At 48.4% G+C, this 25,418-nt stretch overlaps 1 protein-coding gene across 1 annotated transcript; it reads right to left on the bottom strand.

Moving 5' to 3' along the window:
* Positions 1 to 6,717: 6,717 nt before the first annotated feature.
* RBMX2 (RNA binding motif protein X-linked 2) lies at positions 6,718 to 18,598 on the bottom strand. Its single transcript, XM_073360659.1, has 6 exons — positions 18,479 to 18,598; positions 17,782 to 17,897; positions 14,055 to 14,106; positions 13,652 to 13,781; positions 11,201 to 11,381; positions 6,718 to 8,288 (listed from the first exon to the last, which is right to left on the bottom strand). Exons 1-6 carry the CDS (start codon positions 18,481 to 18,483, stop codon positions 7,828 to 7,830), a joined length of 945 nt encoding a protein of 314 aa, XP_073216760.1. The 5' UTR covers positions 18,484 to 18,598; the 3' UTR covers positions 6,718 to 7,827.
* Between the last annotated feature and the right edge of the window lie 6,820 nt (positions 18,599 to 25,418).

Here is a 25,418-nt window from a genome sequence, read left to right as displayed (position 1 = left end):
AGTAAATAGGATGAAATTCAGCAAGGACAAATGCAAAGTACTCCATTTAGGAAGGAACAATCAACTGCATACATACAAAATGGGAAATGACTGCCTAGGAAGGAGTACTGCAGAAAGGGATCTGGGGGTCATAGTGGATCACAAGCTAAATATGAGTCAACAGTGTAATGCTGTTGCAAAAAAAGTGATCATTCTGGGATGTATTAGCAGGAGAGTTGTAAGCAAGACACAAGTAAGTCTTCCCCTCTACTCCGCTCTGATTAGGCCTCAGTTGGAGTATCATGTTCAGTTCTGGGTGCCACATTTCAGAAAAGATGTGGACAAATTGGAGAGAGTTCAGAGAAGAGCAACCAAAATGATTAAAGGTCTGGAAAACATGACCTATGAGGGAAGATTGAAAAAATTGGGTTTGTTTAGTCTGGAAAACAGAAGACTGAGAAGGGACATGATGAACAGTTTTCAAGTGTGTAAAAGATTGTTATAAGGAGGAGAAAGAAAATTTGTTTTTCTTAAACTCTGAGGATAGGACAAGAAGCAATGGGCTAAAATTGCAGCAAGGGAGGTTTAGGTTGGACATTAGGAAAAGCTTCCTGGCAGGGTGGTTAAGCACTGGACTAAATTGCCTAGGGAGTTGTGGAATCTCCATCATTGGAGATTTTTAAGAGCAGGTTAGACAACCACCTGTCAGGAATGGTCTAGATAATACTTAGTCTTGCCATGAGCACAGGGGACTAGACTAGATGGCCTCTTGAGTTCTATGATGCTGATGTTAGTCATTGTATCACGTGTGCTCTTGGGGCCTAGATTCGCCTTCTCTCCTGCTCCCTGCATTCATCTTTCTGCCTCCTCCTCTTCCGAGTGGTGACCTGCTTCTTCAAACCATCAGTGTTCCACCCCCCTCCCCATCCATCGAGAGTTGAGAACCTTGATTTTTTTCCTCTTTTGCATTTGAAGAACAAGTGTTGCTGATGGTTTAAGGAGCCATTTTGTAAGGAGTGTTAGTGCAGAAACAGGTGGATGCTGACTGTTCTACAATGGCACCAGCTCATTGGGTGCTCATTGGGCTTTCTTCTTCCCCTGAGAAAGCCCAATTAGGGAATTTTTTATTATTATTATCTTAACAACATGAAGTGTTGATAAATGTTATAGTGAAATGCTTGACCACACTTTGGTTAAGATACAAAATATGTTTAAGAGACCAAACAACCAATGTCAGATTTATTACTATAAACCAATAAGAATATAGTACAGGAGAAAGGTTCAATATGATACCAATCTTCATTAAGGCACCTTATGCAGCGTTGTTACATTCACTTTACACAGCAGGTATGCTCCCAAAGTTACACCCTTCAAGCCATCTTTTTATACCCTACCTGTTTACAAATAAAAGGTACGTTATATGTCATCTGAAACTAGATTTAACTATTCAGCTTTCTACCTTATCTTTCTGGTACCATGGTGTACCCCTCATCTCTTTGTTCTGAACACAAGTGTGAAGGCACCTCCTAGATTTGTACTACAGTAGAACAATCATATCCATCCTGTTCCTCTGGGACGCTCCAGTATTGACCTGTGAAAATCCCTACCTGTTGCTATGGTAAAATAATCATAGGTCCTGATCCAGACAGCTTTTGTATCTATTTAACCCAAGCTTACTTCAACTCATGCAAGGTATTATGGGATACTTAACATAACTGAATTACAGTAAAGGTATAGACCTATTTAGACTACATAACTGCTATAAAATATTTCTGCTTAATGCATACTAGCATATATGGTGCAGATAATACCATATACATGCTAGCCAGCATGTATTAGTCAACATGAAGATACCAACCAACCACATCTATGGACCATTATTCACCTGAATGGACTGATAGCCCTGGTATGTTTTTCTCAATATAAGTTTTAGTTTAAAACATCTTATTCAATCTAAAGTTTATTATTTTCCATTTCAAATTGAGTGAAGATAGCAGAAACTTATTTAGCTGCCATTTGCTACAGCAAAACATCTAGATAATCTAGAAACATTTCAGACTCAGGAACAGCATTAAGACCCATAAAGGGCCTGTTAATCCTATCCTTTCTGCCCAGGTGAACAATGCTGGTGGCTCCAGCTGGCCATTGCCCATTGTGACATTAGCTTACAGAAGTCTGCAGGATCCCATAGTGCTGGAAACTGGACCACTATGCAGAGGGACTGTTCAGAATAATAACTGACAAGGTTTGAAGTGATAGGAGAACTTAGCCATTACATGCAGGGTCAGCAGAGGACCGTGCGCTGCCCAGGCCCTGGCCATATAAGCCAGAACAGTGCCTCACTCATCTTGATGGAGACTATCTAAGATACTCCTTGATAACAAATGTTGCCATTAGAGTATAAACTATTTCACTGCTTAAAGCAGGGGTCTCAAACACGCAGCCCACTGAGTTATTTCCTGTGGGCCGCCAAGCTCCCCACGCCCCCGGAGTTATTTCCTGCGAGCCGCCAAGCTCCCCGTGCCCGCCCCCCAGAATTATTTCCTGCAGGCCACCAAGCTCCCCTCCTCCCGATCCCCCTCCCCCCGGTGCGCCGTGTCCCAGCTCCTCTGCCTACCTCCAGGCACTTCCCAACACCAAACAGCTGTTTGGCAGAACTTAGCGCTTTCCAGGGGGGAGGAGTGGAGAGCCGCATCTCAGGGGAGGAGGCAGGGATTTGGGGAAGGGGTTGGAATAGGGCCAGGGAGGGGGCAGAGTTGGGGTGGGGACTTCGGGGAAGGAGTTGGAATGGGGGTGGAGAAGGGTGGGAAGAGGCGGGGCCTCATGGAAGGGGTGGAGTGGGGGCGGGTCCGGGGGTGGGTGTCAATGATCATCGAATCATAGAATATCAGGGTTGGAAGGGACCTCAGGAGGTCATCTAGTCCAACCCCCTGCTCAAAGCAGGACCAATCCCCAACTAAATCATCCCAGCCAGGGCTTTGTCAAGCCTGACCTTAAAAACTTCTAAGGAAGGAGATTCCACCACCTCCCTAGGTAACGCATTCCAGTGTTTCACCACCCTCCTAGTGAAAAAGTTTTTCCTAATATCCAACCTAAACCTCCCCCACTGCAACTTGAGACCATTACTCCTTGTCCTGTCCTCTTCTACCACTGAGAATAGTCTAGAACCATCCTCTCTGGAACCACCTCTCAGGTAGTTGAAAGCAGCTATCAAATCCCCCCTCATTCTTCTCTTCTGCAGACTAAACAATCCCAGTTCCCTCAGCCTCTCCTCATAACTCATGTGTTCCAGACCCCGAATCATTTTTGTTGCCCTTCGCTGGACTCTCTCCAATTTATCCACATCCAACTTGGCTTAATGGTGAAATCCTAGCGGATCTTAAACATAAAAAAGAAGCTTACAAGAAGTGGAAGGTTGGACATATGACCAGGGAAGAGTATAAAAATATTGCTCGGGCATGTAGGAATGTTATCAGGAGGGCCAAATCGCACCTGGAGCTGCAGCTAGCCAGAGATGTCAAGAGTAACAAGAAGGGTTTCTTCAGGTATGTTGGCAACAAGAAGAAAGCCAAGGAATGTGTGGGCCCCTTACTGAATGAGGGAGGCAACCTAGTGACAGAGGATGTGGAAAAAGCTAATGTACTCAATGCTTTTTTTGCCTCTGTTTTCACTAACAAGGTCAGCTCCCAGACTGCTGCGCTGGGCATCACAAAATGCGGAAGAGATGGCCAGCCCTCTGTGGAGATAGAGGCGGTTAGGGACTATTTAGAAAAGCTGGACGTGCACAAGTCCATGGGGCCGGACGAGTTGCATCCGAGAGTGCTGAAGGAATTGGCGGCTGTGATTGCAGAGCCACTGGCCATTATCTTTGAAAACTCGTGGCGAACCGGGGAAGTCCCGGATGACTGGAAAAAGGCTAATGTAGTGCCAATCTTTAAAAAAGGGAAGAAGGAAGATCCTGGGAACTACAGGCCAGTCAGCCTCACCTCAGTCCCTGGAAAAATCATGGAGCAGGTCCTCAAAGAATCAATCCTGAAGCACTTGCATGAGAGGAAAGTGATCAGGAACAGCCAGCATGGATTCACCAAGGGAAGGTCATGCCTGACTAATCTAATCGCCTTTTATGATGAGATTACTGGTTCTGTGGATGAAGGGAAAGCAGTGGATGTATTGTTTCTTGACTTTAGCAAAGCTTTTGACACGGTCTCCCACAGTATTCTTGTCAGCAAGTTAAGGAAGTATGGGCTGGATGAATGCACTATAAGGTGGGTAGAAAGCTGGCTAAATTGTCGGGCTCAACGGGTAGTGATCAATGGCTCCATGTCTAGTTGGCAGCCGGTATCAAGTGGAGTGCCCCAAGGGTCGGTCCTGGGGCCGGTTTTATTCAATATCTTCATAAATGATCTGGAGGATGGTGTGGATTGCACTCTCAGCAAATTTGCGGATGATACTAAACTGGGAGGAGTGGTAGATACGCTGGAGGGGAGGGATAGGATACAGAAGGACCTAGACCAATTGGAAGATTGGGCCAAAAGGAATCTGATGAGGTTCAATAAGGATAAGTGCAGGGTCCTGCACTTAGGACGGAAGAACCCAATGCACAGCTACAGACTAGGGACCGAATGGCTAGGCAGCAGTTCTGCAGAAAAGGACCTAGGGGTGACAGTGGACGAGAAGCTGGATATGAGTCAGCAGTGTGCCCTTGTTGCCAAGAAGGCCAATGGCATTTTGGGATGTATAAGTAGGGGCATAGCGAGCAGATCGAGGGACGTGATCGTTCCCCTCTATTCGACATTGGTGAGGCCTCATCTGGAGTACTGTGTGCAGTTTTGGGCCCCACACTTCAAGAAGGATGTGGATAAATTGGAGAGAGTCCAACGAAGGGCAACAAAAATGATTAGGGGTCTGGAACACATGAGTTATGAGGAGAGGCTGAGGGAGCTGGGATTGTTTAGCCTGCAGAAGAGAAGAATGAGGGGGGATTTGATAGCTGCTTTCAACTACCTGAAAGGGGGTTCCAAAGAGGATGGCTCTAGACTGTTCTCAATGGTAGCAGATGACAGAACGAGGAGTAATGGTCTCAAGTTGCAGTGGGGGAGGTTTAGATTGGATATTAGGAAAAACTTTTTCACTAAGAGGGTGGTGAAACACTGGAATGCGTTACCTAGGGAGGTGGTAGAATCTCCTTCCTTAGAGGTTTTTAAGGTCAGGCTTGACAAAGCCCTGGCTGGGATGATTTAACTGGGAATTGGTCCTGCTTCGAGCAGGGGGTTGGACTAGATGACCTTCTGGGGTCCCTTCCAACCCTGATATTCTATGATTCTATGATTCTATGATCCTTCTTGTAGTGTGGGGCCCAAAACTGGACACAGTACTCCAGATGAGGCCTCACCAATATCCAATAGAGGGGGACGATCACGTCCCTCGATCTGCTCGCTATGCCCCTACTTATACATCCCAAAATGCCATTGGCCTTCTTGGCAACAAGGGCACACTGCTGACTCATATCCAGCTTCTCGTCCACTGTCACCCCTAGGTCCTTTTCCGCAGAACTGCTGCCTAGCCATTCGGTCCCTAGTCTGTAGCGGTACATTGGGTTCTTCCGTCCTAAGTGCAGGACCCTGCACTTATCCTTATTGAACCTCATCAGATTTCTTTTGGCCCAATCCTCCAATTTGTCTAGGTCCCTCTGTATCCTTTCCCTGCCCTCCAGCGTATCTACCACTCCTCCTAGTTTAGTATCATCTGCAAATTTGCTGAGAGTGATGTAGCCCTCGGGCCAATATACTAGTCCTCATGTGGCCCTCGTGGTGATTCAAGTTTGAGATCCCTGTCTTAAAGCATGTAAGAAATGAGAGGGATAATCACAATGTGCAGCTCTGCACAATCTTCTGTGAGTGACAGCTTCTTTCAGCACCACAAGTGCTGGGCTTGGGTGACATCCCCTCCCCCCACTCTAGGAGCCAAATTCCAAATTCCAGGAACCTAGCAGAGCCCAGTGGGGTATCTATTGCCTCCAAAGGGGAGTGAAGCTTAAGAAGCTCAGCAGGGTACGAGTTTGGGTGAAGGGAAACCAAGCCCACAAAAGGCAGCAGAGTCCATGAGTGAATTTGAACCCCACTGAGCGGGAGCTGAGAGAATGCACAATACACTGCAGATGGCATTGTGTGCTAGCACAGCTTGGAAAAGTAAGGACCTAGCATACAGGAACAGCTGGGTGATATTCTCTGGGCTGTGTTATACAGGTGGCCAGACTGGATGGCCATAATGGTACCCTCTGGCATCTAGACATTAGAACACTGCTCAGCAACAGGGTACGGGGACCATAGCAGGTTTTACCATGAGGCAGACTGCATTTCTCTCCCTGCTCTCCAAGGAATACAAGCTGTATTGGGCCTCTTCCCTCAACGGTTTACAGGTAGCGCTTAAGACTGCTTTCAGACCCTTAAAATAAAAACATACAAAATTAGAATAGTATCTTCCAGTGCTTCGTACAAACTGTCGTAGTGACAGGGTGAGCTACACCTCTGATCCCTCTCTGATCTCTGAAGGCACCCTCCTGAAGTCACAGGCCTTTATCTTCCTTGAGGTGGACTCTGACAGTTCCCCTAATCCTAGGCCATGCCATGTGGTTAACCACTCTCTGCATCAACTGGGCTTACCAGCAGGTCTCACTTGGCACCTGCAGTTCCTCCCTTCGGGAGCTTGTGAAAGCACAGAATACAGTGACCCAAAACATTCTCATTTAAAATCAAAAGTATTGTTTAATCTTAACCGTAGGAACAAAGCATAGCATAGTTTTAAAAACAGAAGTCTACATGCATGTCTATCTGACCTAGAGTCCTGGGCAGGCCTACTTCACACCCCGACCGTCTGTTCCCCCATCCTTGAGAGACTGTCTTTGTAAAACCAGCCAAAGTTCTTTGTTCTCAGTTCCCCAGACTCAGGCAGCCCCGCCCCTTTGACAAACTCAGCAGGGGATTGGAGGTAGTCAGCCTCTTCTTAAATAAACCCCTTGTATTCATACAGCAGATCCCCTTACTGCAATCAGACACACATATAAAACTAAGTATTGATAAGCAGCCCCAGATTGGTCACACACACTCTCTCTCAGGGATGACCTGAAGCAGGCCATTTGTTCAAAGTAGTTTTATTATTCCTAGAATAGTAAAACAGCCATAGATCTGGAGAGAGGAGGTAAACATTAAGTGACATTTAAAACAGTAAGCTATCCTGACTCCACAATGCAACACTTGGGAATTCATGGCAGTAGCAAATGGCCACGTTAGAATTCCTCAGGTGACATAAATCCAGGTTATATGGACTACTGAAGACACATTCACCACCTGTTTCAGTTTAGGCAGGGAACCCTCACCAACAGAACTGATGACACAGGTTATTTCTGAGAACTACAGGGGCCAGCATGCTCTCTTGACAACAATGAAGTGGCCAGACAAAGCTCATTATCTGGGAGGCATCTCACTGTTAACACCATAGGGCATTTACTGTAGATTGCAACTTGAGTGTGCGCCCCAGACCCCAGCCACTTCCACCAGCTAAGACAACAGCAGGAGGGTGCCTGGCTCTCTGGTCCTTGAGGAAGGACTGCAGGAACGAGGAGCAGAGATACAAAGCTGATGGAGGAAAATAGGGTGCTATTTCACTGCACTCACAGAGGCACAAATGCTTGGAGTTTAGTAGGAGAGAGGCTTCGAAGCAAGCTTAGAAATGGATTAAACAGGCGGGGTTTTCCTCCCCCCTCCAATTACTAGCTACCCACAGTATTTCTCCACAGGGAGCACCAGTGGCCTGGAGTACTGCTCAGTCTGCAGCCACAGGACAAGCAGGTCAATAGTGGCTGGAGTCCCGAGAGCTGGACAGCTCTCTTTCCCTGGCATGCTGGTCCCTGGTGCTTCTCTCCCATCGCTCTCTTGATCTAGTGCCTAGACATTCTTCTTGTCTGCTGCTGTGGCCTTCCCCCTTTCTGTTCTTGTCTTCTGCCTTTTCCTCCTTCCAGGCACTGCTCAGACCTTTCTGCTCCTGGTGCCCCTTGTCCCCTCGTCTCTCCACACCTCTCTTGCGACACTGCTCTTGCTCAGGTTCCTCTTCTAGATAAGTCCTGCTTGCATGCTTTCGCCCAGACCCATTCCGGGACTGCTGCCTTGGGTTAGCATATTGGTCATAGGCAGAGTCTTCCTTTTCCTTTTTAATCCAGGCTGTAGGAGACAGCTCTCCTGCAGGGAGGGCCCTCTTCACACTTTGCAGGTCCCTCCTCTTCTCCTTCTGCTCTCTTTTGCTCTTCGCTTTATCTGAAATACAGATTGATCCCTGTGAGAGAGAGAGACTCATGGAAGCACTGCCTCAGCCTCAACTCCGCATGTTCCATTCACCCTAGAATGTTTTTCTTCCAATATTTCCAGCTCCTGACCACAGAAGGCTCCTAGCCTCCCATGCTGCCTTCACCCATCCTTCCCACCACTCCATGCTATCAGCACCCCTAATTAGGAAGCTCTCCCCCATTCCCTGATTTCACACTGCCCGCTCCCCTCCCCCCGTTCCAGACACACACACACAAGCTTCCCAGCTAGGCTGTGCAGTCACATTTTGATTTGACTTGGTACCATCTGCTGTACCAAGTATCTGAGTGCAGGGATTACTGCAGTCCATCCTTAACACATTTGTACTGGTTTTCTTTAATAAGAATTAAGATATCCACCCAGTGGGTGTGTTTAAGACAGAGATGCTCGACTCCAAGGAGAGGGCTAGATTCCATGTTTAATTAAGTGACATGGGGCAGTGTACTATACAGCCTCCCCACCATGCATCCATAGCCAAGCTTCCTGGTGTCAGTGGGCATAGAGAGAGAGAGAGAATGTAGATCCATTAGGTAGTAACTATACTTTATGTATTTAGTTTTATTGCCACATTCAGCACCACTCAGTGGGAAAATCTGCTCTCCATTAAATCCAATACTGTGCCTGCCCTGCAGTTCTCTTCCTTTGCCATCCTTTCCCTGACTCTCTTCTGTGATCCCTATGCATTCCTTCCCACAGACCTCCCTGTTCCAGCCTCTAAAATGATTAGCAGTTAAATAGTTAATGTTCACACTGAAGCATTAGCACTGGGCTTTAAAGTTGACATTTCAAAAGAGATTAATAGAGAGCCAAAGAGCTCACATCTAAGCCATTGTTTCAGGCTCTCTGCACACTCAGGCAGGTATATCAGCTACACTCAGTAAACATTTTGAAAGTTCCCTGAAGCCATGAGGGCTTAAAAAAAAACCCTTACCTTACTTTTTCAATATAATAGATTTTAAGGCCAGAAGGGACTACTATAATCATCTAGTCTGACTTACTGTATAACACAAACCAGAGATCCTCACCCAGTTAACTGTTTCAAGCCCATAAATTGTTTGAACAAGAGCACTTTTTTTAGAAAAGCATCCGGTCTTGATTTAAAGGCTTTCATAGATTCCAAGACCAGAAGTAACTATTGTGATCATGCCATCTGACTTCCTCTATAACACATGCCATGGAAAGGATTCCTGTTTGAACCAGAACATTCAAAACAAAACAAAAAAAACACATCCAGTCTTGATTTAAAAGTTTCCAGTGATACAGAATCCATCATAAACTTTGGTAAATTGTTCCAACGGTTAATTACCCTCACTATAAAAATTTTACACCTTTATTTCCAATAGGAATTTGTCTAGCTTCAACTTCCAGCCACTGGATCTTGTTAGACCTTCATTTGCTACACTGAAGAGCCCATTAGCAAATATTTCTTCCCCATGTAGGTACTTATAGACTAATCAAGTCACCCCTTAGCCTTCTCTCTGTTAAGCTAAATAGTTTGAGTTCCTTGAGTATATCGTTATAAGGCATGCTTTCTAATTCATGGCTCTTCTCTGAACCCTCTCCAATTTATTAATATCCCTTTTGAATTGTAGGCACCAGAATTGGACACAGGATTCCAGCAATGGTCACACCAGGGCCATACAGAGGTAAAATAACCTCTCTAATCCTACCTGAGTATCCTGTTTATATATCTAATGATCACATCAGCTTTTTAGGCCACAGCATCACACTGGGAGATCAAGTTCAGCTGATTATCCATCATGCTCCCCAAATCTCTCTTGGAGTCACCGCTTTGCAGGATAGAGGCCCCTATCATGTAATTATGGCCTACATTCTTTGTTCCTAGATATATACATTTAGATATATTAAAACACATTGTTTGCTTGTGCCCAGTTTACTAATTGATCCAGATAACTCTGAATCAGTGACCTGTCCTCTTCATTATTTACTACTCCCCCAATTTGTATAATCTGCAAACATTTTGATACTTTAAGAAAGTGATAATTTGATACTTTCTTCCAGGTCATTGATAAAAAATGTTAAATACCATAGAGCCAAGAACCGATCCTTACAGGGCTTCTTAGAAACACACCTGCTCAATGATTATTCCTCATCTCCAATTATGTTTAGAGACCTATCAGTTAGCCAGCTTTTAATCTATTTAATGCGTACCATGTTAATTTTATATCTGTCTACTTTTTAAATCAAAATGTCATGGTACCAAGTCAAAAGCCTTACAGAAGTCTATATATATTACATGAACACTATTACCTTTATCAACCAAATTGATAATCTCATAAAAAACAGAGTAAAAATGATAGCTTCCTACCATTGGATATGGTTGTGCCTTCTTCTAACTTAAAGAAGTTTAGATTCTGCACAATCTGATTGTGTCAGGCAAGCCATATAAGGCCCACATGATATGTTGAAATGAGACAGGCAAGTACCTCTAAGCTTTAAAATCAGGAACCCAACCCCCTTCCCCCTAAACCCCACTGCTCTCAGGTGTAGCTCTGCAGCCAGCCAAGAGCTTCAACTGAGAACTCTGTGCATAAAGGATCCATCTGGTAAAGCAGCGCGTGCAGGTTAGCTATTACAGCCCCCAGGGTCTGGAAGGCGGGAAGGAAAGGGCGGGGGAAAGAGAGGAGAGGAGAGAGATCCACAGCCAGCAGAATGAGGACAGAATGCAGGACAATGGATTCCCCTAGCAGGATGGCAAAGGACAACCTAGACACCAAGACTATGTCTCCCCATACTGTTCCCGTTGGCAAGTGCTTGTTTGTGTTGCTCGATGCCTTGTAGGATTGAGGAGTTCTCGCATGGTGTGTTTCCAGGATTAGGATTCTGGTAGGAACATGCTTCACCTCTGTGCTTTTTCACTGGTACCTCACTGTCTTCTGAGGAAGAGTCAGATGAAGTAGGTGGAGGAGTTTTAGCCCCACAGCCTCTCTCACGTAGGACTTTTGTTACATCATCTATATCCTCAGAGTCCTTTGGAGGGCGATAGTTAGCGACATGGTCCACCCGAATTGTCCTTCCTTTTATCTATACAAAGGAAAGGCTGGATTATTAGTAAAGTTGCCAATAAACCCACAAGGCTACAAAAAGTACACAGCACACAGGCGAAAGTCACAGGACTTGGGCTCCAAGCCTGAGCTCAAGACCTCCTTCTTTCACGCATGATCAGGCTCCCTCTTTGTGATTACATTGGTAGGGGTCCTGTTACAAACCCCTGCCATAGAGAACATGCCCTGCCCCAGGACTCAAAGTAGAGCCATTCAGACAGCAGAAGGCCAGATAAATCCAGCGACAGTTTGAAATATCCCCTATCCATGCATGGGCAGCCATGAGCTCCCCCTATCCCTGCACCCCACTCTACCACAGCATCAGATGACTGTGGGAGACATGTCACCTTCCGTGGCCTTCCACACTTGATAAAATACTCCTACGTATCAAAAAAGTTATCACTAATACACTGGCAAAATAATGAGTGACCCCTCAGTGCTGTGAGCAAGAGGGCTTTGCAAAGAAGAGTAACCAGCCAGAGCCCAAAAGCCAGGGGAACACTCCTGGGACAGTCATGTCAGAGGGGTTTCCTTGTACAGAGAAATAAGATGCCACCAAGAAGCGTAAAAGGGGAGGTGGGTCCTAATCCCTGGAGTTGGATGAGAACCAATATATATGTTAGGGCAGGGGTCCCCAACGCGGTGCCTGCAGGTGCCATAGCACCTGCCAGGGCATTTTTGTGCGCCCGCAGGACACCCCGCCACCGAAATGCTGCCGAGAAGCGTTGCCGTATTTCAGCGGCAACACTTCTTCCCGCTGCCACTTTTCGGCAGCAGCATTTCGGCGGCGGGGTGTTTGGCGCCCACCACAGTCTTCTGGGAATAGCATATTGCTATTCCCACAAGAAAGGTTGGGAACCACTGTGTTAGGAAGAAACAAGAAGCAGAGAGGGAGAATCTGCATTCCTAGACCTCAAAGAGAGTCTGTAAGACTGACAAAACCACATGTCAGTTCCAAGGCCCAGGATATAGCAGTTTTTGTGAAGCAGGGTTGCAATGACACTCAGAGCAGGTGTGGTACTGATTTGGAGAATGAGTAGGTCTATGACCAGAAAGAAACCTCATGACTCTCACTGGGACTAAGGCCAACAAAGTTGTATGAGGCAGTGGGTGCCAACAGGAGTCCAATGTGTCCATTGATAGAGGGGGTGTCAGCAGCAGCTGGCTCACAAAAGCTTTAGAAACACTAGCAGACACAAGGAGAAGGTTTATCAAGGAGATTGAGATCTTATCAGATGTCAACAGCATTCTCCTTGGAGAGCAAAAATATCTTTTGCTGAAGAGCTCAAGCCTAAAAACAGGGGTTAAATATGGAAGTGCCTTCTCTGCCAGAACTCTAGCACATTCTGGGGCAAGTGAAAGGTTCAAGGGATAAGGTCACAGGTCCCGTTTTGCAGTATTGTCTGCCTGCAAAATGAGCCTCTTTAGTCAGTGAACTTCAGTGTGGCGTTTCGAGACAAACTGACTCCTCCACTCCTGTTATTTCCTATAACCACTTTGCATGACCCACATATACACTTTTTTGTGAAGAAGTCTCTTCCAGTTATATACACTGTTGAGTACTTCTCCTTCCCCACCCCCTTTGGGGCATTTCTGTCCCCACCCCCAGATCTATTCCCTGTAACTTAGAAGCTGCCACCTCCCTTGTGCATCCCAGCAGCGGCGGGGGTCACTGAAAAGAAGCCACCTCTGACCCTAGTACTGGGAGGCGTCAATGTGGTAGGGAGGAGGAAGGAGCCTGCTTTCAAAGCAGGAGCAGAGAGACTGGACAGGATCCTCCTTCCAGGTCACATTGTGGGGCACTGTGAGGCCAGCTGTACAAAAGGCTGATGCTAAGGTGGGGAGAGGGATAAGTGCCTGGGATCAAACACAAGCTCCCTTCACAATTCTACTCACTCCATCTTCTGCTCCATACCTGAGTTGCCCTAGGTGGGTAGCTGGAGAGATCCCTTTGCGAGTTATAGAGGAAGCTGCACACTGGAGGAAACAGCTCTGAAGGTTGGATCCAGCCCATGTGCCATATTGGATGTCTCTGCTCTTGTGGCACTAATATACTGCTGTAATTCCCTCTGCAGACACTATGGGAGCCACAAATGCTTCTAACTGTGCACTCTTGGACATGAAAAGAATGGTGAACTGGAGCTCTGCATGCCCTAATGTCATAGCACATAACAGCCCTATACTAGCAGCCAATCTGGGCACAGACAGGGCTTTATTTAAAGGCAGGTCTCTCTTCTTTGACATACCAACCTTGATCCCATTAAAGTTGTCAACAGCAAGTATGGTGCTTCTCTGATCTTCATAGCAAATAAAACAGAAACCTTTTGATTTTCCAGTCTTTTTATCTCGCACAAGATTAATGTTCACAATTTCTCCATATCTAGAAAGAAAAAAAGTGTAGTCACAAATGCTTAGTCTTAGCACCAAAGGCCAGGGAAATGACAATTCCATGGAAAACCTAATAGGAAAAGTGCAACAGAGAAGGAAAAGTCACCAGCCCTCAAGATTCATCCTGCAATGATGGGGGGTGAGGAGGGAGGGGCGGTCTCTGAGAGGCCACGTGTCATGCAGTATCAAGGCATAACACCAACCATTTGGCCTCATGCTGCAACCCTGCTAAACTACTGAAAATGAGAAATGAAATTCCACTTACTGTGAAAACACGCAGATGATATCACCTTCTGTCAACTCATAGGGGAGACCTCCTGCGGAGAAGGAAACAGGTGTTATGCTGCTCAACTGAATAGGACTGTAGTGCAGCCTTTCTTCCTGGCCTTGCGGATTACCATGCCAATCTCCTCAACCCAATATGCCTCTCCTCTGGCTCCCATACTCTAAGCAACAATTCTTCAAATATTCAAGTCACTTGATTTATTCAGAACAATATCATAATGCTGAAGAAGTTCTACAGAACTTTCTTAAATGCATAAAACAATCTTAATTTAGACCCAGGTCTGGAAATTAACACTAGAGACATGGAGAAATTTGGATTAACCTCATTATAGAGAAAATCAGATTTTTAGAAGTACTCAAAACCCAATGCTTTTAATTCTTTTGAAAATCTAATTCCCAGGGGTGGGGACTGAGCACTTGAAAATCTGGTCCAGTATATGCAAAATGGACAAGTTAAGGTTGATTTGACAGCTTTAACTTTGCATTTCCTGATGTGGGTGTTTGATTTTGTATCCTCAATGTTTCTGCTGATGCAAGTTTTGCATTTAGTTTGTTTTTTTAGAAAACAGTTAGGAAAAAGGGTTATCCCCTTATTGTAACACTACAGAATAGAAGAATTACATTCTGTAGATTTCTTTAGGCATTAATCTTTACCACTCTTGATACATAGTTACAGCACTATCTCTTCAAGCTTTTGTTTCTTCAACAGCACCCCAAGAAGTTAGGCAAATTATTTAGAGAGTAATGTGACATTTCATCCCCACAACCCCTCAGTAAAAGTATTCCTCACTGGGGATTTATTCACAGAGTGTGTGAACTTCAGACATTTGGTTACCTGAAGACCAAGAGAGCCCGATGTTCCTTTTGAAAAGAGACACCGTAAGCCTGAATTGCTTTGAAACTAATTTAAAATACTTCAATTTTCTGAGTGAGCCCCCTTTAATAGTACACCCAGGACTTTAGAAGTGGTTATGTGTTTCTGCTTTCCTCATCACGTTTAGGAGGATTTTATGGACCTTTCCTTCAGCCTTCCTGCAACCGTTCCTCTCTCCGCACACCCCTGCCTGTAGCTTTATTGCTGCTGTTATAGCAGAGTGAGGGGCAGAGCATGCATATGAGCAATGCCATTGTTCTAGTGTAGGAAAAAGACACTGCACTGTGTGTTTAAGTGCACTGAGAAGACAAGGATACAAAGGGAAAGAGTAGAGAACAAAACATAATAGTCAGTGGATCTGTGCTATGCCTTAACATTTAAACGTGTTTTGGGAGGTATCCCTTCAGTGTTCTAGACCCCCAAGGGGTCCCACTCTTCCTCAAGGATAGGCCACATGGCCTCAACGCCTCCAACACTCAAACCTCTGGGTTCCAGCAGTCCTGTTTCCCTTCCCCCACTCCCATGAGTGTTGCCCAGCAAATCCAACTGAACTAGACTCCTGTTCAAGAGACTTTTCCCCTGTTCAGGGATCAATGCATCTCAGCAAGTATTTGCAGAAACACTAGGCTACCTTTCAAAACAGAGTAGGGTTTATTAGTCAACTGAAACACAGCATCAGGAAGTCTGTAGGTTAGTGAAGAGAAGCAAAGGTTAAGACATAGTCCATAATGGCCAATGCCATGTTTCTCTTGAGCCACGCTGCTAGAAGTCATCTTGGTTTCCTTTCTCTGCCTGTCCCTTTGTCTTAGGTCCAGGAGAACCTGCTGTCTCTCTCTGAGCCCAGTACTTCTTACCAGTGGTACTTCTTACCACCTACTGTAACTTCCCCACATTGTCTTCCCAGCTAAGCTGGGAGCCTCCCATTGATAGCTGTCAACTGTTCAGTCACTGGGGTTTCCATTGTCTTAGTCAACTGATATGAGTTGGTCCCAGCCAGTCCTGAACAACCCATTCATGACACCCCATACAGTTACATGACAAAACACCTCAGGTCTCCTGCTCTTTCCACTCACGACATGCATCACTGAGGGTAGGTCTTCACTACCAATGTTAAAGCACTGCCGTGGCAGCACTTTAGCATGGATGTGTAGTCGCAGCACCAGTGCTGGGAGAGAGCTCTCCTAGTACTGTAAAAAAAAAAACCACCCCCACGAGGGGAGCGTGGCTCCCAGTGCTGCCAGAGCGCAGCTCCCAGTGCGGCTGCACTGTCTATACTGCCACTTTACAGCGCTGAAACTTGCATCGCCAAGGAGGATGTTTTTTCATACCCCTGAGCAAGAAAGTTTCAGCGCTATAAAGAGGCAGTGTAGACAAGGCCTGAGAAAAGAGGGAAACTAAGACGCATATTAGAATCATAAAAATATCACCAACATTCCCACACTTGTCACGGTACAAACAAATATTTTCCATTGAAAGTGTTATTTTCATTATTAATAGTAATAATATTTGTATTATGGCAGTGTGTAAGGATCCCAGTCATAGACTAGGACCCCACTGTGACAGGTACTCTACAGACACAGGACAAAAAGACAGTAACTGTCCCCAATTTAACACAAGACAAGAGACAACAGATGGACAAAATAAACAAATGGGGGAGAATTAGATAAACTTCCTTGGAAAATTATTCATAAGTGAGAACTAGGAGTTAAACTGAAAGTGACCTTACAACCTTACCCACAGAGTTAGTTACATTAATAATCCATTCAACTACAGGGCATGATGTTAGCAGAGAGATGATGGGGTGTACACTGCTAAAGAGGGTAAAATAATTTGCCAGCCAGAAGAAAGGGTACTTGGACTGGAGCAGTCAGGATATGTGTGGAGGATGCACAGGCTAGTTAAACAGCTGGAACTGTAATTGCTTAAGGGACTTGTATACTAATCTTCAGTTATGCAGGGTTCAGTTTACAGATAAGTTAGAGTTGTAGATGTTCAGTTTAAGTCAATGGGAGCCACAGGAGTGCGCACTCTGAAAAATCAGGGCCTTGGGGTATGTGTCCTCACTGTCCTAAGAGTTAGCCCTGCGTAGAGAGGTACCTGCAGGACATACAGGTAGCTGAGTGGAAGTTCCTCTTGTGGATAGCAACTACTAAGGAAGCCAAGCCGTCTGCATGACACACACAGAGAGATGTGCAGAGAGTTGGAGATTATTACACCTTCTGAGAGAGCAGAAAGAACATCCTGCAGCAGAGACTGGCTATACTGCAAAAAGGACAGAATGGGGAAATGCTATTTTATCTCAAATAGAAAAAATCCAACTGTGAATACCAGCCTTTTACCAGCCAATGCAGGCTGAACGGATGAAGAAAAACCAGTGGCAGTTGGCAACATGTGGATAAGAGAAGTGGTTCAAGATCAGGAACCCAGAGCTAGAGGAACAGAAGAGATTACACTTTCAGAGAACATGCCCATCATGACAGCACGTCCAAATATAAAGTCTATAACCTGAACCTGGGAGAGCTAAGAAAGAATCCTGAAGTCCTGGGAAAGAAAGAAATTCTAGAGCTCCTTATTCCTGAGCCTCTTTGGGCCTAAAGCATATCAAGACTGCATGATCCATCCCCTGAGCAATATACCAGAGAGGAAGACCCTGAAAGTCCTTGCACCCACAACATGTTCTCTCAGAGCCTCTCAACAGAGACTGACATTGTTACAGGACACAGCAACAGTGAAATAGACTTCACTTGGTGCTCAGCCTCCAGAGCTGACTCACAGAGGTCATGGTACAGGACCTGGGGGAACCAGCACCAAGATTGCTGTACCAAGTACATACCCACGAAGATCCAGGCACTATCACTGTACTCTGCATGCCAGGACACCTTCTCCTGTACGCCCAGCTCAGCCTCCCGTTGATTCAGCTCATTGATCAGTTTCACCTTCGTCAGGGGGCTTCAGGGCAAAGGCCAAACAGTTACCAAGGTATGGACATCTCCCTGTCCAATGCCTCCCTCCCTCCACACACAGCCCCTCCACCCCCTCATACAGTCAGCCACAAACACCCCCTGTATCCCCTATACAGCTCCCTGCCCCGCACATATCCCCATGCAGCCCCCCTCATGAACAGCCCCCACCCATATCCCCTATGCAGTCACCAGCCCCCCACATATCCCTATGTAGCCCCCACAAACAGCCTCTGCCCCCACATATCCCCTTACAGCCAACCACAAACAGGCCCCATTCCACCTATGTAGCCTCCCGGACCCTCACATATCCCCCATGCAGCCACCTCCAAACAGCCCCCATACTCCCTATGCTGTCTCGCTCCCCACAAACAGCCCCTGTATCCCGCATGCAGCTCCCTGCCCCCCACATATCCCTACGCAGCCCCCACAAACAGCCCCCCGGAACCCCCTAGATAGCCTTCCACCCCCACATACGCCTCAAACAGCCCCTATAATCCCCTACGCAGCCCCCTGCCCACGTAGCCCCCACAAGCGGCCCCACCGGGAGAACGGGTCCCTCAAACCTACTTCATCGTGGTAACTACAAGGCCCCCAGCGCACGCGCACTTCCCGGGAAGCCCGCCCGGAACGCGAGACCGCGCGCTCCCGGCGGTAAGCCCCGCCCCTGGGCCGAGCTGCGCGCGGCCCTGTTCGTAGCCACTTGCTGGGTGGGAGAAGGGAGCTGCTGGGGCGGCAGGGGGCGGAGCGAAAAGGGGGCGGGGGCCCGGCTCGGCTCCTCTCCTCAGCGCGTTGGGAGCGCTGCGCTAGTGGGAGCTGCGTCCCCAGGGCCCGCCCAGGGCCAGTCATCGCCGACCGGAGGTCACGGCCCCGGCCCCGGCCCCGGCCCCGGCAAGGGCTGAGCGCCGCAGAAGCCTGCGCCGTAGCCACGGCTGAGCGGGGCGCAGGGGCCCAAGGGCTGCGCGCCTGGAGGGCTGCGAGCGGATTGCGGGGCTGGGTATCTAGAGGGTGTGGGGGGATGGTGGGTGTCTGGCTCAGGGAGGCAAGAGGCTCAGAGTCCCCGGGGCAGGCAGAGGGGATTGTGCGGGAGGCTCAGAGTCCCCGGGGCAGGCAGAGGGGATTGTGCGGGGGGCTCGGGGTCCCCGGGGCAGGCAGAGGGGATTGTGCGGGGGGCTCGGGGTCCCCGGGGCAGGCAGAGGGGATTGTGCGGGGGGCTCGGGGTCCCCGGGGCAGGCAGAGGGGATTGTGCGGGGGGCTCGGGGTCCCCGGGGGAGGCAGAGGGGATTGTGCGGGGGGCTCGGGGTCCCCGGGGCAGGCAGAGGGGATTGTGCGGGGGGCTCGGGGTCCCCGGGGCAGGCAGAGGGGATTGTGCGGGGGGCTCGGGGTCCCCGGGGCAGGCAGAGGGGATTGTGCGGGGGGCTCGGGGTCCCCGGGGCAGGCAGAGGGGATTGTGCGGGGGGCTCGGGGTCCCCGGAGGAGGCAGAGGGGATTGTGCGGGGGGCTCGGGGTCCCCGGGGCAGGCAGAGGGGATTGTGCGGGGGGCTCGGGGTCCCCGGGGCAGGCAGAGGGGATTGTGCGGGGGGCTCAGAGTCCCCGGGGGAGGCAGAGGGGATTGTGCGGGGGGCTCGGGGTCCCCGGGGCAGGCAGAGGGGATTGTGCGGGGGGCTCGGGGTCCCCGGAGGAGGCAGAGGGGATTGTGCGGGGGGCTCGGGGTCCCCGGGGCAGGCAGAGGGGATTGTGCGGGGGGCTCGGGGTCCCCGGGGCAGGCAGAGGGGATTGTGCGGGGGGCTCGGGGTCCCCGGGGCAGGCAGAGGGGATTGTGCGGGGGGCTCGGGGTCCCCGGGGCAGGCAGAGGGGATTGTGCGGGGGGCTCGGGGTCCCCGGGGCAGGCAGAGGGGATTGTGCGGGGGGCTCGGGGTCCCCGGGGCAGGCAGAGGGGATTGTGCGGGGGGCTCGGGGTCCCCGGGGCAGGCAGAGGGGATTGTGCGGGGGGCTCGGGGTCCCCGGAGGAGGCAGAGGGGATTGTGCGGGGGGCTCGGGGTCCCCGGAGGAGGCAGAGGGGATTGTGCGGGGGGCTCGGGGTCCCCGGAGGAGGCAGAGGGGATTGTGCGGGGGGCTCGGGGTCCCCGGGGCAGGCAGAGGGGATTGTGCGGGGGGCTCGGGGTCCCCGGGGCAGGCAGAGGGGATTGTGCGGGGGGCTCGGGGTCCCCGGGGCAGGCAGAGGGGATTGTGCGGGGGGCTCGGGGTCCCCGGGGGAGGCAGAGGGGATTGTGCGGGGGGCTCGGGGTCCCCGGAGGAGGCAGAGGGGATTGTGCGGGGGGCTCGGGGTCCCCGGGGCAGGCAGAGGGGATTGTGCGGGGGGCTCGGGGTCCCCGGGGGAGGCAGAGGGGATTGTGCGGGGGGCTCGGGGTCCCCGGGGGAGGCAGAGGGGATTGTGCGGGGGGCTCGGGGTCCCCGGGGGAGGCAGAGGGGATTGTGCGGGGGGCTCGGGGTCCCCGGGGCAGGCAGAGGGGATTGTGCGGGGGGCTCGGGGTCCCCGGGGCAGGCAGAGGGGATTGTGCGGGGGGCTCGGGGTCCCCGGAGGAGGCAGAGGGGATTGTGCGGGGGGCTCGGGGTCCCCGGGGCAGGCAGAGGGGATTGTGCAGGGAGGGTGGTTCTGGGGAGGTAGGGCGGGTGCAGTGGTACCCCTGGTTCACTCTCACTCCTACACACCCATGCGGGTACCGGGTGCCCAGCCACAGGGCACAACTAGAATTTGCCTAAGGGGGCTGAGAGGCCTGGGTTCCCCCCTTTGCATTGCAATGACCGAGCTTCCCCCTCCCCTCTCCTTCCTTCCCACCAGAGAAACCAGTATGGTGAGACCTTTTCCCCCATCCCCTATCCTCCCACCAGAGACCCAAACTAGTTGAGATCTCTCCCCTCCAATCGGAAAGACCAGGACCAGCCAGGAACTCTCTTCCTGTCCCCCTTGTATTAGTTTAGATCAGTGGTTCTCAACCAGGGATATGCATTTTCCTGGGGATCCACAGGGTTTTCTAGGGGCTACATCAACTCATCTAGATCAGTGTTTCTCAACCTGGGGGTTCGCAGGATGGGTTTAGGGATGGTGCAAGTGGAGGGCTCGCGTTAGGAGATGGCAAGCAGGGCAATTGTCCCAGGCTCCACGTGAAGCTCAATTACATGTGTCAGCCCTGGGCAGCAGGGCTCGGGTTTCAGACTCCTGAAAGGGGTACAGTAATCAGAAAAGGTTGAGAACCCCTTAGATGGAATATATAGGCCCAGAGAGTCAGAGGTGTTGACGTGACCTGTCATTGTCCAACATTAAGCAGTGTTAAAACACGGTTTGGGGTTTGGTATACAGAGACATCAGCCTGCTTAATGTCTGGGCAAACATGCCATTAAACAACCTTGTAACCTTTTATTAAAGATCCAGAAAGTGAAAAACAGTTAAAGCATTTGAAATGTAAAGTATCAAGTAAGGCTTTCATTTTAACAGCATACCTTGTTCCCGTTCCTTTTCCCTGTAGCTGGAGAGAGTTTTTAGCGGGAACCCCTTCCCCCCCACCCTTATTTGACAGTCTCTTAGGGGTTTTGAAGATGGTAATTTCCTTTTTGGGGGAAAAAAGAAGTTAGGTAGAGATGTGTTGGGGTTGTTGATATTCTTAAAGTTTGATCTCATTTCCTAGAAGAAAAAACATGCCAAACATACAAAAGAGGAGAGAAAAGAACAGCAAAGATAGAAAATGCAGCTTCTGCCTCTGGTGTTGACTCTCACTTATAACCTCATTGCTGGAAAAACACAGGCCCAGCACATGGTTTGGTCAGCTACTCCAAGACCTGGCAAATGTGTAACAGCGTTGGACTGTTTAGGGCATTGCTTTTAGCTGCCGTTTTCTGGGCACAGGCTCACAGTAGTGTTGTAACATATACAGTCTTGACTTGGCCAGACTCTCATTAGACAGAAGGAAAAAAAGGGGAATAGGAAAGAAAAGAAATTAAGGTAGGGAAGGAAAAAGACACGTTGTGGGGGAGAAAAACAAAGTCTTACAACCCTGCCAGAGCCAGTGGATGTGGTGATGTCACCTGGGTCCTGCTGGCCTGGTCTGTTCAGGACATCTTTCAGAATTGGTATAAAGGTCTGGCATCTCAGGAGATGGTGAGGGTGGCAGCTGGCTTGGTGAAGTTCACTCCAGTAGCCAATTTTTCTCCCCCAACGTTTCTTTAAGGACCCCAGAAGGGAGTGATTGATGGAATAGCCCATCCCTTCATTGTTTTGTCCATCAATTAGGCCTAATCTCTGATGCAACAGTTTTAGTGCATTGATATTTGATCTCTTGCACGTGGCTGTTTTTGTTTACCATTATCTTAACATAGTCCAAGTTATAACAGGCCTTTTTGTTTGGATTAGTTCAGTCTTGCTGTCTGTCTCTTGCATGTTTTCCTATCAACAGTTGTTGTTTTCGGTTATTGTGACATTTTATGAACTTACTCGATTCTTACATTTGGACTCACAATTAGGGTAAATTCGTAGGCCCAGTTATCACACCTCCCACTGGTGAGACCCAAACCAGCTTCTCCCTCCCCTCACCCCACCAGAGAAACCGGGACCAGCCAGGCCCTGCCCTGCCCTGCCCTCCCCTCCCCTCTCTGTCAAAGGGCCAGGAGAGGCTGGGACCCCTGGGTCTTCTGCCAAGTTGCCCCATCCCATACTTGCCAAGCCCAGCGTGACCATTGCAGCTGGAGGCTCCAACATCTGTTCTGCTGCTTCCCAATCATCAAAAGTAATAGGCTAGACTGTGGCTGCCACATGCCGCTGCCTACAGCTGTATGAGTAACCGCACCAACCATCCTCTCCCTCCCTCCAAATCCACTGCCCCCTAACTCCAAGCAAGGCTGGCTGTCGGGAACTGAAGCTGGGACAAAACCAAAAGTCTCCAGAATATTGACCGATTTATTGAAAAGTTGCAGTAAAGATTGAAAAATCTTCATGAGACCTAAGAAGTTGCTAGATTTAGTGACAAATTTGCTAAATGGAGAACACTGCCCCAGGCTGGACAAAGACCTGGTTTCTGTGCATGATATTGTGTTTGCCTGCTGGGGAGACCCTCCTGTGATGAACGGACATAACAAGTACTGATCTCTTTCTGTGTACCCCACACAGGACACTAGGTGCTGAGACTCTGCACAAGAGCTTCTTGGTCCCCTTGTTCCACAGGCATCCTCTCTCTCCCTGAATAGCGAACCAGAGCATCACCATTCCAGGCCCCATCGCCCCAGATACTCTCTCACCACACAGCTACTTTGCTCTAGTTTCCTTGGCTTGTTGATTAGCAGCACTACAAAAACATGGCAGTGGCTGTTTAGTGAAGCCCTCCCTGTGAACCCACATACGGCTATTTGTCTGGTTGGTGTAGCATATCAGGATTTGGACACTCAGTTCTCATTAGATATAATGGGATTCTGGCAACTTTGAAAATCACCTTGAATATCGAAGGTTCCCCAGTTAATACTGAGCACTGGATTCTTCGTTGCTGACATGCCAGGAGAGGTTGTAAGATGGGGTGATGGTGATGCATTTAGATAATGGATGTAGATGACATCAGCAGCACTGAAAATCAGACTGAAAAAAAACCAATAGATTTTGAGGCCAGAGATTTATTCCTCAGATTCATTATTTTTAGCAGGTGATGATCTCACCATTGCTATGTTTGAGTCACCAAGCTGTGAGTAATGTGACTGACACCAAACCAGGGAGCTGTCCTTGTCTCCTAGCACTGGTAGCCATAGACACTGAGGTTCTGGTGCTACTGGATTGCTGAGTCTGCTTGACATCCCCAGAACACTCCTCCACAGCACAGCTGATTTAGCAGCAGGGGCTAGCTCCAGGCTCAACCTGAAAGCAGCAACTTCCTTTCTACAGTGTGCAGGGCTAGGGGCTTAGGCATTTTTGGTCACTAGACTGCCCTTTTCCAGGGACACAAGGTGGGTAAGGTAATGTATTTTATTGGACCAACTTCTGTTGGTGAGAGAGACAAGCTTTTGAACTACACAGAGCTCTTCCTCAGGTCCAGAGGAAGAGCTCTGTGTAATTCAAAAGTTTGTGTCTCTCTCCAACAGAATGCTCTAATAAAAGACATTCCCTGACCCACCTTGTCTCTCTAGTATCCTGGGACTGAGAGGGCTACAACACTTTTCCAGAGAAGTAGAAAATATCTTAATTCATATTATTTTGGTAACTATCAATTGGAAAGGATGTCCCCCGTATGCTTTAGAGAAAAGAATAAATCACTCACTCCTCCACAGCAACACATGGGACACCTGGAACATGGGCAGCTGTGTAGAAGCAACACTACAGGATAGGAAGTAAAGAAGACACTTGTATTTATCTAAAACTGCAAAGAGAACGTTCATTAAATTCATAGATTCCAAGGCCAGAAGGAACCATTGTGATTATCTAGTCTGACCACCTGTATAACACAGGCCAGAGAACTTCCCCCACAATAAGTTTCTAGAGCAGATCTTTTAGAAAAAACATCCAGTCTGGACTTTAAAATTGTCTGTGATGGAGAATCCGCCATGGTCATTGTTAAATTGTTCCAATGGTTAATTACCACTTGGGATAAATGAAGTGGGAGGGGTAGCCTCTTTTATGGATCCAGCCAGCCAGTTAGCTATAAAATCCGTCTTAGTAGCTGTTCTCTACTTGCTTTACCTGTAAATAGTTAAAAGTCTCACTGCAATGCATAGGTAAAAGGGAGTGGGTACCTGGCCAAAAGAGCTAATGGGAAGGCTAGAACTTTTTAAAATTAAAGCAAGACTCCCCTTTTGTCTGTCTGTTTGTTTGTTCTCGGGGAGAAGCAGACAAGGAGCAGTGATGCTGTAAGAAGCTTTGGGCCAGTATGAAAAAATCTTTGGTATCATACCTAGAAACTACTCATCTAAAACCCCAGATATGTAAGTAGATTAGGAAATATCTAAAAAGACACAATTAGGTTTATCCCTTTATTTTTTATGGCTTGTGGATTCCTCTGTGCTAACCCCAGGTGCTTTTGTTTTGCTTGTAATCTTTAAGTTGGACCTCGAGAGCTATTTTTAAAGCATAATTCTTGTATTTGCTCTTTTTAAATCTAGCAATAGCCTGAGTTTTCAGGTGTATTTTCTTTCTTTTTTAATAAAATTTACCTTTTTTTAAGAACAGGATTGGAGTTCTGTGTCTTAAAAAGTTTGTGCATGTGTTTTTTGGGTTTTTTTATAGCTGGTGGCAACAGCTGATTTTCTTTTCTTTTTTTCTTTCTCAGCTCTTCCCTGGAGGGGGTGTGAAAGGGCTTGAGGGTACCCCACAGGAAGGAATTCCCAAGTGCGCCTTTCTGGGTTCTCAAAGGGTTTTTGCACTTGGGTGGTGGCAGTATCTACCCATCCATGGTCGGAGAAAAGCTGTAATCTTGGGAGTTTAATACAAGCCTGGAGTGGCAAGTATTAATTTTTAGAGTCCTTGCAGGCTCCCATCTTC

This window comes from Lepidochelys kempii, chromosome 9, assembly GCF_965140265.1.
Source record: "Lepidochelys kempii isolate rLepKem1 chromosome 9, rLepKem1.hap2, whole genome shotgun sequence".
In the NCBI taxonomy this organism is placed as follows: Eukaryota; Metazoa; Chordata; order Testudines; family Cheloniidae; genus Lepidochelys; species Lepidochelys kempii.
Note: the sequence above shows the minus strand (reverse complement) of the source record. Positions and strands in the feature narration are given on the sequence as shown.